Genomic DNA, 10,635 nt, shown 5'->3' on the forward strand with positions numbered 1-10,635 from the left:
GCCGGAACCAGCTGAGGCGACTCCGCCTCCYGGGAGGTGCCCAGTGCCCGGTGGGGCGGGACGGGAGCGGGCCTGGCCCCAGCCCCGGCGCCAGCCCCAGYTGCGGAGCCGCGGGGTGCTGTGCCTGGCCGGCAGGGAGCGGGCCTGGCCATGTCCGACTACCGCATCTCCGTGGAGGAGCTGAACGACCTGCTGGCTAACGGCAGTGGTTGCTACAGCCTGCCGAGCGCGCACAGCAACGAGGTGGTGCCGCGCATCCACGTGGGGAACGCGTGAGTGCCCGCGGCGGCGGGCCGGGCCGGGCGGCGGGGGCGCATCTCCAGCCCCGTGCCCGGCTGCTCGGAGCAGGTGGAGTGCGGGGCCGCCTGGGACTCAGGACCCGGGAGGCTGACTGAGCAGCTTCCTGCAAGGGCGTTGAGCCGGGAGGCGCGGCGGCGGGGCGGGAGGCCAGGCCTGCCAGACCCGTGCGGCCCTGGGCGGCCGAGCTGCGCGGCCGGGCCGCCAGGGCACAGGGCTGCCTGCCTGGGAAGAGGCGCTGGAGGCTCCTCCTGGCGGCCGGCGTCTCACCGAACCGAGCGCAGCTCATCAACAACACCTGCAAAAAGTTTGCCAGCCTCCTGAAGTCTCAAATCTAACTGAAAACAGGAGTGAAATAAGATAAAAACAAGCTAACCCGCTCCCCAAACTCAGCATGAAATAGATCTGTATTGTGTTAGCACTAGGCTTTTCTTTTTCCCTCCATAGTATTTTGTAGTCTTGCTAATTAGCAGTGGTCATCAGCATTGGTTGTCTGTACAGAAGGGAAGTAAAGACAAGATACCATGAGGTATATGTACAGGATCGTCTGCTGAAGTCACATTGCACCACTTGTGCAATAAGCACATGTCAGAAGAGTTGGAGACAAGCAAGAAGGGTATAGTAGCAACAGGGATATTAGACCATGGGCAAAAGTACTTAAAGGAAGCAAGACTTTAATAGGAATCATTTCCCTCTCTCTGTGATTGTCAAATGAATCTTTGTGCATTCTATGCTCTGCAAAACTTCATCCTAATTAAATAGTCATGCACATGATGGGAGCCAGAGGGATACAAATATGGCTGTGATAAAAGCCTTTAGAAGTAGGAAAGAAAGTTAAGATTCAGCAGTATCTCTCTTTTTTTTTTCCTCAGGTATGTTTTGTTTGGACGTAAGAAAACACTTTTTTCACTGTGAGGATGGTTGAACTCTGGAACAGGCTGCTCAGGGAGGTTGTGGAGTCTCCATTTTTTGAGATTTTCAAAACCCGACTGAACACCATCCTGGGCAACCCCCTCTAGCTGACCCTACTTGAGCAGCAGGGTTGGACCAGATGATCTCCAGAGGTCCCTCCCAAACTCAACTATTTTGTTTATTTGTTGCACGAAGATTATGATTTCAGTTATGCATTCAATTCCTGTTATCTCTTATTAATTCAGTTTCCCCTTCTGTATCTCTTGCATCAGTTCTCTTGTGTACTCTCTTTTTTTTTCCCTCCTTTTTGTACTCTGCTCACATTAAGTTAAGGCTTAAGAGAGAAGATCTTGATCTCCCGCTTGACTCCTTCCACTATGAACTCCTGGAGAAGTGAAACTTTTTCACGCACAGCCTCCAGGCTTTTGTGCAGATATAGGTCCAACAGTGTACAATACATTTTACTACTATGTGCAAGAATAAACATAGGCTTGTTTGGGCCCTGTATTTGCAGTTCATTAGTCTGTCTTGTTCTGCTCAAGCATTCACATAGAACCTGGAGTATATTTGAAGCTGTCTTGGTACAGTATGTGTCTGACTAGCATTCACCTCCCCAAGTGACTGTGAAGAGAGAACAGCTGCATGGATATTAAATGAACAGAGACCCACTCCAGCAGATGATACTCCACCTGGTACATCTGTCATTTGTTAAAAATCACTTTCATTTTTTAATATATTTAATTATTCTTTAGGTTATATTGTAAAGTGTGTTGCTCTTCCTAGTAGGAATGTGCTTTGAGTAGAAATACACAGTTTGAACTCTGGACAGCATAGCTTGTCATAAGAAAGGTTAAGATCTGAAACTATTCCCCATCTAAACAGGGCGTTTTGTTTAAAAACCTGCAGTGCCGTGTATGAGGTTCAGTGATACCTTCCAGCGATCTGTAGTGATGTCACAACTTTAGCATAGTGACACCCTCTTCCCTGTCCACTCACAAAGTGGATATTGTTCTTCATCCACAGACGCTTTGCAAGCAAAACATTCTTTTGCAGTTAAGAATCTCCAGACATCTCTTCTGTCCCTGTTGGACTTTGACTACAGAGGATAATGCTGTTATAATTGTATGCATGTTTTTTTTTTGCAGAAACACATACAGCATGATTTTTATATTACCATTTTGTGTTAGTATGGAATGTCAGATGTGTTTGAATGCCACAAATTCTAAGCAGTTACTTATTCTGATTGTGAAAATGAAAGGTCAAGTATCCAATTAATATGATAAAATCTTGCTACAAAGTAAATTCAAGAGACATTAGACTAGAAAGTTAATCACAGTAGTTCTCACAAAATATCTCCTGTAAAATGTTCTATTACCCAGCTATTGTTCTAAGAATGCATACTGAAGTGAGATTCCTAACTCGTAACACAGCAGAAAAACTTGAATCTTCATTTGTGCTAAATTACAAAGAAATCTATCTAAAACTGTGATTCACAGATAGACTATATGAACAGGTGGCTTGAGACATGCATATTTTGGCTTTGCCCTTTGTTGCACAGATCTCTCTGAATCTCTGAGGACTTATCAGAAGCACTTTGCACTGAGCTACAAGGAAGTCTTGGAGAGCAGTATAGCAGGAAAACAAAGTGATCTGATATTTGCTCTGGCATTCAGATCGCTGCTATGTCTTGGATATGTCAAACCTTTCCTGCAATGTAGAGCTATATTTACTAATATGAAGACTACAAGTGGCAGTAATTTTAAAACAGTAAGACTTCATAGAGTAGTCTTCTGTATAGAGTATTACAGAGTAATATAGAGTATTATCTGTATAGAGTTTTAACATGGAGAGCTTGGAATCCCAATACCTGACATAAGAGTAGTGGGATTTGAACAGGCTAGTGCAGAAAGAAATGAAAACATCTGAGTACAATTCAGGAACTTCTGTTTGAAATCCTTTGAGTATTTTGCATAAGGTTGCTTCTCCCTTATGAATGATTCATCTTTAGGTAAAAATAAGCATGCTGAGGCATACAGGTRGATGAGATTAAATTGTGACATAGCATAGGATAACAATTAATCTGTCGGATAACTTCAAGTAATAGACAGAGCCAAAGTAGATCTTCCATGCAATACATGAAGAGAATAACTAATGAAAACACAAAGGTATAAAGATGAAACAAAATATTTTGAAATGAATGTTTTTGTGTGCTACAGTAGAGAATTATAACCTCTCAAAGAGTACCATGTTCCTGAGGACAAGAGTCAAAACAGGAATTATTATATACATGACAGCTTAGCATGATTATGCATTTTTCAGGCAATAACACATTAAAGCAATTCAGAATACACGAAGTACAATTCAATGTATTCAATGTACAATTGAATAGGTGCTTGAATAAAACATCTTAATAACCAGGACAGTGGAACAGAATGCATCTTCATAAAGGTTGCAGATAAAACAAAAATTGGGAAAGCAGTCAACATACTGGAGGGTAGGGTTGTTATTCAGAGGGACCATGTACTGTCAAAATCAGTGTTTTGCCAGGAAGCAAGCATATCTTCATTTATGAACAGCTTAGCTTTGTGAACTGCTTGATAAGGAATTATGTTGTTTTTTCACAGACTATTGGATGCCTATAACAATTCAGGCCACATGTCCAGGACTGTATTTACTAAAAGGGTTCTAGTTATGAATGCCCAGTATGAATTTTGTGGCTGCTTGAATGTGTGTGTGTAACCTATGAAGCAATTCTTTGTTCTTAACGTGCTAGAAATTCATATGATAAATATGAAAGGTGTTCTTCTGAAATTAACATTAAATTCAAGATCTATAAAGGAAGAAGTGATGAGGAAACAGTTTGGCATGAACATAACTATAGACATAACAATTATAACAATTAAATGTGTTACAAGACTGAGACAGGGTTACCTAGTCATTGACATTTTCTTGCTCCACATTAAGGCCTCGGTTTATTTGCTGAGGCGGCCAGGTGCATGAATAATGCCATATGGCAATCCTGTGTAGCCTCATGTACCTTTAATTACCTGATACATGGATCTCTAAGACATGAGTATTTTGTGGCTAGTAAGTCCATGCTGAAAAGATAAACTTCTTACTGCTATACTCAGATTACAGGACCAGGGCCAGGAAGTCTCCATATTCAGAACTGACAAGATCCCATGAATTTTCTTAGGGAAATAGAAGCTGATGGTAGCTTCTCTTCACTATTCAGAGGAGCTAGCATTTGAACATGATGCAGTTGGACTGAAATGTCAAGGACAGGAGAGATCCTAGGACTGTTTGGAATGGGAGAAAATGGTATATAGATTTTTCAGCTGTAGCTGAGTGGAGAAAATTAGCTATAAATCTGTGGAAATCTTTTACTGAGAGGGAGTTTGCCTCCAGCTGAGCTAGTTTGTGTTGTCAGATGCAGCCGTGATTCCAGCACAGAAGTTCCTATCGATTCCAACCAGTATCAGCTGTGTGTTCTGTTACTTATACCATATACTCACCACACTAAGCATGGAAACTCGCTGCTGAATTAATACTTTTTGTTTTGCCCTCGTTCTGCAGGATTTACTTTTTTATTGCAAGCAGAATTCCCCTGGCACTGGTGCTTGTCCGCTGGCACAGATGATGTCCTGCCAGATGGAAAATGTGTCAACATTTGTTTGGCTAATGAAATCTTTACGAATATTTGTCTCAGTGCCGTAGTTGCTGGGCACAAGCAGCAGAAAATGCAGAAGCTTCACTCCTACATAAGAATTCATCTGCTTACAGTACAATTTAGAGTGAACTGTCATTAGGAGAAAATGAATGCTGTAGATGTTCATATAACCTTGAATTACATGAAAATGGTGAGTCAATGAACAGGACTCAGAGATGCATGTAGATATAACCTAACTAATTCAGATATTTATTTTATTTTTTCTTTAGAGTAGCTAAGTGTACAGCCAAAACTCTTAGGTAGCTTGCAATCTCTTATAAACTTATCTAAAAGGATACTACACAGATGCTCGTCTGGAGCTCTGCTTAATGTTAAGACTCCTTGTATTTGCAATTTAGGGCTGGAGCCTTAAGGAGATTTTCTAAAAGATTTCTGTTTCCACATTCAGTTAGACACATAGTGAAAGCTGCCTTTAAAAACAAAACAAAAAATGTTTTTTAGGCTGCCTCTTTTCACAAAATGTGCAGGAACTGAATTATCTTTCAGACTAATGTCTTCCATCGCACACTACTAATGTTGACTCGTGATCTTAGATTCTGGGGGGGAGACACAAGGCATAATTAAATATATATATATATATGTATTTTCTCTCTCTCTCTAAGAAAGTGAGGCTAATGTTGGGACTGACATAAAAGGGAGTATTCAAACTCAGGATGAAAAGTAGTGRTTTACCACAATGAGTTAATGGTCCTTGCAGATTGTGTTCCAGTGCAGAAGTAGAGATTTATTCATAGTCAGTTGTGTTACTAAGTAGATTAATTGTTTGCCATTGTACCTACTGGAGCTCTTATCAGCTCTTATCAGGCGTTATTACTGAATCTAATTGTTATCATCTAGCCTGAAAGCCGTCATTGTTATATGTCATCCTGCCAAATTCTTTACTGACAGGATAGGGCACTGTCTTAGCCTCTTAAAGATGGAAGCAGAGGGTTTTTTTGCTACAATTATTTAGGTATTTGATAGAACTAAAGAGTTGCAAAGGATTTAGCTACTTAAAAGTATGGAGTTCTTTCATGCTAAACATCACTCAACTGGATTCTTCTCCATTCAGAGATTGATTTCAACTGGAACACTAAATATTGAAGGAACACTTTTAATGAGAACACTGAATGGCAAAGACTGAGTTATATCTCTATACTCCTGGCCTTTGGATAGTCTTGCCAGATCTGTCCGTGGCTTCAAGGATGCTGAATAACATAGGGACAGAGGACTAAGCCTAGCAGGAGTCCTCAGATGAGACCTTTGAAGATACAGGAACAGTTACTTTTGATTACATTCTATGTTACTGTGAGAAGGAACCCCTATTGTTTCACCTTGTTTTCAGTTTCCCTCCATATGCAGTTTTTTGGAGGAGGGACAGGGCTATCCAACTGTCAGTCTTGGATGCTGTGAGGAAAGCCTAAGTTCAGATAAAAGTCTTTCTGTTTGGACTTTTTACTAGAGTAGCAAGTACTGCTTTCCTAGCCATGAAGTTTCAAGTGTTCTCTGCTCAGTTGTCACCTAAGAAAGTGGCATTTTCATACACCATCATGGCTCTAAATATTTCTGAGAGTATGTAATATGTAGTTAATTTAGTTCTGAGCAAAGTATATTTGGCATCTATTTACAGGAAAATCAAAGGTTTTAGTTATCAATAGCTTCTGGGGACTTCRTAAATACCGACAGAATTCGCTGAGTCCTAATTGTTTTCTTGACACTTTTTATCATGCAGGTTCATAGCCAAGAACATTACAAGGCTGCAGCGTCTGGGAATAACCCATGTTCTGAATGCAGCAGAGGGGAAGTCATTCATGCATGTGAACACTAATGCAGAGTTCTATGAAGGCACAGGCATCAGATACCATGGCATTAAAGCTAACGATACGCAAGAATTTAACCTCAGTCGCTATTTTGAGGAGGCAGCTGATTTTATTGAGAAAGCGCTTTCCCAGAAGGATGGTAAGGCAAACTGAAATAACTTTCTGACTTTTTTCAGTGCATTGTATACATTTTGTGGTCATTTATTTCACTGTTTAAAATGGTTCTTTGTTCAGATTTTTGGCTGAACAACCAAGTCAGGAATTCAGATCAAGACTCAGGATCAAAGGTGCCTGAATACACAATAAAGCGTCTTAATCTGCTGTCTATAAATGTGAGTCTCCAGTATATGACAAATGGAAGTCTATCATTGCAAGAATTACTTTGGAAAGTGAAACAGCTATTATATCCTTTCTAGGCGGATGTGTTCTTACTTTTCTTTAGAGATGTAGCGAATCATATGAAAAATCAAAAAAATAGATGTAGGGTCTAAAAGTTGTTTTGGGACGCTAGAAAGTATAAATTAGAGGAAGGATTGATATAGGTACTGCATAGCTGAAGAATACTCATACAACCTGCTATGTTTTTTTTCTAAGTGCCTCCAAGTGTACAAAAAGTTTAGAGACTGTGGCCCTGTAATTCTTATTGCATTAAGTTGTTAAGGTTTTTTATGACAATTACTTCACTATTCCTTAGGATTACAGGAAGGCAGGAGATCATATTTGCAGTGTTGCTGATTGCCACATTTCTCTACAATATATTTCCTCAGAGCAGAAATCCTAGGGCATAGTGCAGTGGGCCAGACAGTGCTTCTTGTTGTTTGATAGACAGTATGCCATTTGTTTCTGCTTATGTTTAATTTCTTTCTCGCTTCATGATGGAACATCAAAGAGGAGGAACTCCCATAATTTTAGAAGTTCTTTCTCTGAAATGGGCAAAAAGATGGACTAAAGCTGTAGTTTGCTTTTCATAATGGAAAGAAATTACAGCTTAAATTTGGTACAGTGTGAAAAAGTCTAAAAATTAAAATGCAGCTCTTCCAGTTAGCTTTGTGGCCCACTAGAACAGGTTATGGTAGGAGGAAGAGTTTAACAGTGCTAGCTGTGCTGTGACTCTCCCAACTGAGTGTGACTAATAATACCTCATAGTAATCCGAGCAGTCACAGAATTACTCTGAATTTGCAGTAACGATTCTGTTTGGTAGGATTCTTTCAGTCTTAGTAGCTGTCCACCAGGCCTGCCATTGTTCTCTTACCATGGCAGACAAAGAGCTTGTCAGGTTGGAGCCAGTTCTCAGATTAGTGCACTACTGAAATTTTACAGTCTTTGTTAACTACTGAAGGCTGAGTAAGGACAATTAAGAGGAGTGCAGCAGTATCTTCTTCTGCAGTTTCATTTTATCATTGTAATTGCATGAAGTTCTGGAAGGCAGGTAAATGAAGGCAGATTTGGTTTACTAAAGGCAGCTATAAAGCTCACTGCTTCTCATGGAGGAAGGCTAGAAACCCTTTTGTTTTAGAACATTTGCAGAGGGGAAGTGAATTCTCTTCCACATATCTACTTATGAATCTTTAAATTTTGTAAAGTTATGGCTATGGGGTCTCAGGAAATGTTAAGAATGAATTGGTTTTTGTTTTGTTGTTTAACTTGCAATTAAGTCATTAAGACTTAATGAAGTCTTAATCAAGACTTCATTTTAAGGCAARTGCAGTACTGGGCTTTCTGTTTGTGTAGTTCAGAGCAATCTGGAGATCATGAAAATATATGCATATGGTTCATTTGTTCTCTTGTCTCAGAAAAAAATTTACTCTGGAGACTAGTCTGGGGCCACATCTCTCCCTGCCTTTGAGGAGAGGAACATTTTTATGTTTGGAAAAGCAGGTCAAAGAGGAAGCAGCTGAGAAGGAATCAAATTAAGTCAGATTTCTCACAGGGATAAGTGGCCTGTTTTATTATTGTTGAATGCCCCAACAAATATGTGGAATGATTTCYCCAGTCAGTTAGCTGGAAGCATGTTGTTGGTGCTGGCATGAGTGTGATTAGATGCTTCCTGTTCTTGTTGCTGAATAGTCAGAAAATTTCATTTACTTAAGTGTTTATGTGACTTCATGAATGGCCAGGGAAGTAGCCATGTGTCATCCGGCATAGGGTTAGCATACAGCAATGCAGTAAAGGCTAAGTATCTTTTAAGAGGTGTAGTACATTACAGATAGCACATTTCTCTGTACCCTCTGTCTACAGTTTAGTGTATTTTAAACTGTGTGCCATTTATTTTTGATTGCCAGTACTGGACATCCTGAGAGGCAAGGCTTATTCCAAAACACAGAGAGTAGAGAAGTGTAGTAAATTAGGCACAGCTTGAATTTTTGCAATGTAGCAGCAAATACATCGCAGTGTGATTGCTTGTGATATACAACCACTTTTTTCTGCATTTTTCTTGGTGACAGATTGTGTTGCTACTAAGAGAGCAGTAGCATCTATCTTCCGGGTTTTCTAAGTCTTCTGTAGCATTCAGAATTTAGAGTTCCAAGTTGCTAGAGGACTAATACTATCTTTTAGATCCTAGCTAATTCACACTTATCTTCTATCCTAGATAAGCTCATAACCCAAGTTATGACCTGTCTTCCCTGCAGGCCAAGTGTTTGTGCATTGCCGCGAGGGCTACAGCCGTTCTCCTACATTGGTCATCGCCTACCTCATGCTTCGCCAGAACATGGATGTCAAATCTGCATTGAGTACTGTCCGTCAGAAGCGAGAGATTGGCCCCAATGATGGCTTTCTAAGGCAGCTTTGCCAGCTCAATGAGCAGTTAGTGAGGGAGGGGAAACTGAAGCCCTAAAACAGAGCACTGTAGTATTTTGGGAAGTTTCTCAAACTGTCAAAGAATATGTGTTAGGTGCTTTAGATACCCAAACTCCAACTACTAAGCTAGATCATGTAATATGAGGGAGACAGAATTCCTGCTCTTGTCTAGTAAAAGTATCTTTTGCAAATTCTGGTCTTTTAAAATGGCGCAAAATTATCTCACTTCTCAGAGCTGTTGCAATGAGGAAGTGTCTTTAGAGGGTTAACTCTGATGATAACAGCTGTTTTCACATGTATGTGCTTTGCATTGACCTCGAGGGTGATTTATTTAAGCTTTGTCTTGTATCCCACCAGAACACCATTTTCTGAGAGCCCCAACACATCTCTCTTCACTCACTCTTAATTGAAGTACTGTATCTTCTAAAGTTTCTCTTCCACACACACACAGGTGCCTAAAATCTGAGTGCAGGAGCTTCTTGGAATGTAGAAGTATATATGCAAATGCACAGATGCACTCTCATGTAAAGTGAAGTGTATACAACTTTGTATTTAGTGTGGGTATGTGCAATACACACAGAGGATTCAAGAGTGGTAATAAAGACATTCAGAGCCTTGTCTTAATATACACTGTATTTCCAGGAATATTTGTATCTTTTGCTGTTGTGGTTGAAATAATCTGATATTAATTGTTTTATTTTTATTTTAAAATCATACTAGAAAAAATTGCGAAGAGCAAATGTTGAAGAAAAAACTTTAGCAGGGAAGAAAGAATATCTGTATGGAGTAATGCTTGTATCAGGTGTAGGATAAAGTCCTAAATAGCAGAAGAGAATGGCTCCTGAGGTTTGTATTGAATTATAGTGCTTCCCTTCACTGTTTTTTAAACTTGAAAGCTTGATCTGAACCAGTACATATATATATTGCTTCCAGTAGGGCAGCACACAGGTGCTTGAAAAGCAGTTTGTAGAAGTACACTCTGACTTGTTGAATTGCTTGCATGGTTCCATTAAATAGAAGTGAGAACTGTTAAGTATCACATGGACTATCAAACATTTCCTTTCTAATAAAATAAATTAAGTTGTGGTTCTGTCTGA

The 10,635-nt window shown here is 40.1% G+C and overlaps 1 protein-coding gene across 1 annotated transcript; it reads left to right on the forward strand.

Annotated features, from left to right (window-relative positions):
- Nucleotides 1–44: 44 nt before the first annotated feature.
- DUSP3 (dual specificity phosphatase 3) lies at nt 45–10,635 on the forward strand. Its single transcript, XM_085314737.1, has 3 exons — nt 45–272; nt 6,651–6,877; nt 9,370–10,635. Exons 1-3 carry the CDS (start codon nt 151–153, stop codon nt 9,573–9,575), a joined length of 555 nt encoding a protein of 184 aa, XP_085170863.1. The 5' UTR covers nt 45–150; the 3' UTR covers nt 9,576–10,635.

This window comes from Rhea americana, unplaced genomic scaffold, assembly GCF_003343005.1.
Source record: "Rhea americana isolate MKP2758 unplaced genomic scaffold, rheAme1 scaffold_410, whole genome shotgun sequence".
NCBI lineage: Eukaryota > Metazoa > Chordata > Aves > Rheiformes > Rheidae > Rhea > Rhea americana.

What these genes read in the sequence shown, in the direction of transcription:
- DUSP3 (XM_085314737.1), top strand. Translation starts at nt 151, where the DNA reads ATGTCCGACTACCGCATCTCCGTGGAGGAGCTGAACGACCTGCTGGCT. An exon ending in CGCATCCACGTGGGGAACGC is followed by an intron (nt 273 to 6,650) that starts GTGAGTGCCCGC and finishes TTTATCATGCAG; the next exon opens with GTTCATAGCCAAGAACATTA. An exon ending in AGCGCTTTCCCAGAAGGATG is followed by an intron (nt 6,878 to 9,369) that starts GTAAGGCAAACT and finishes TCTTCCCTGCAG; the next exon opens with GCCAAGTGTTTGTGCATTGC.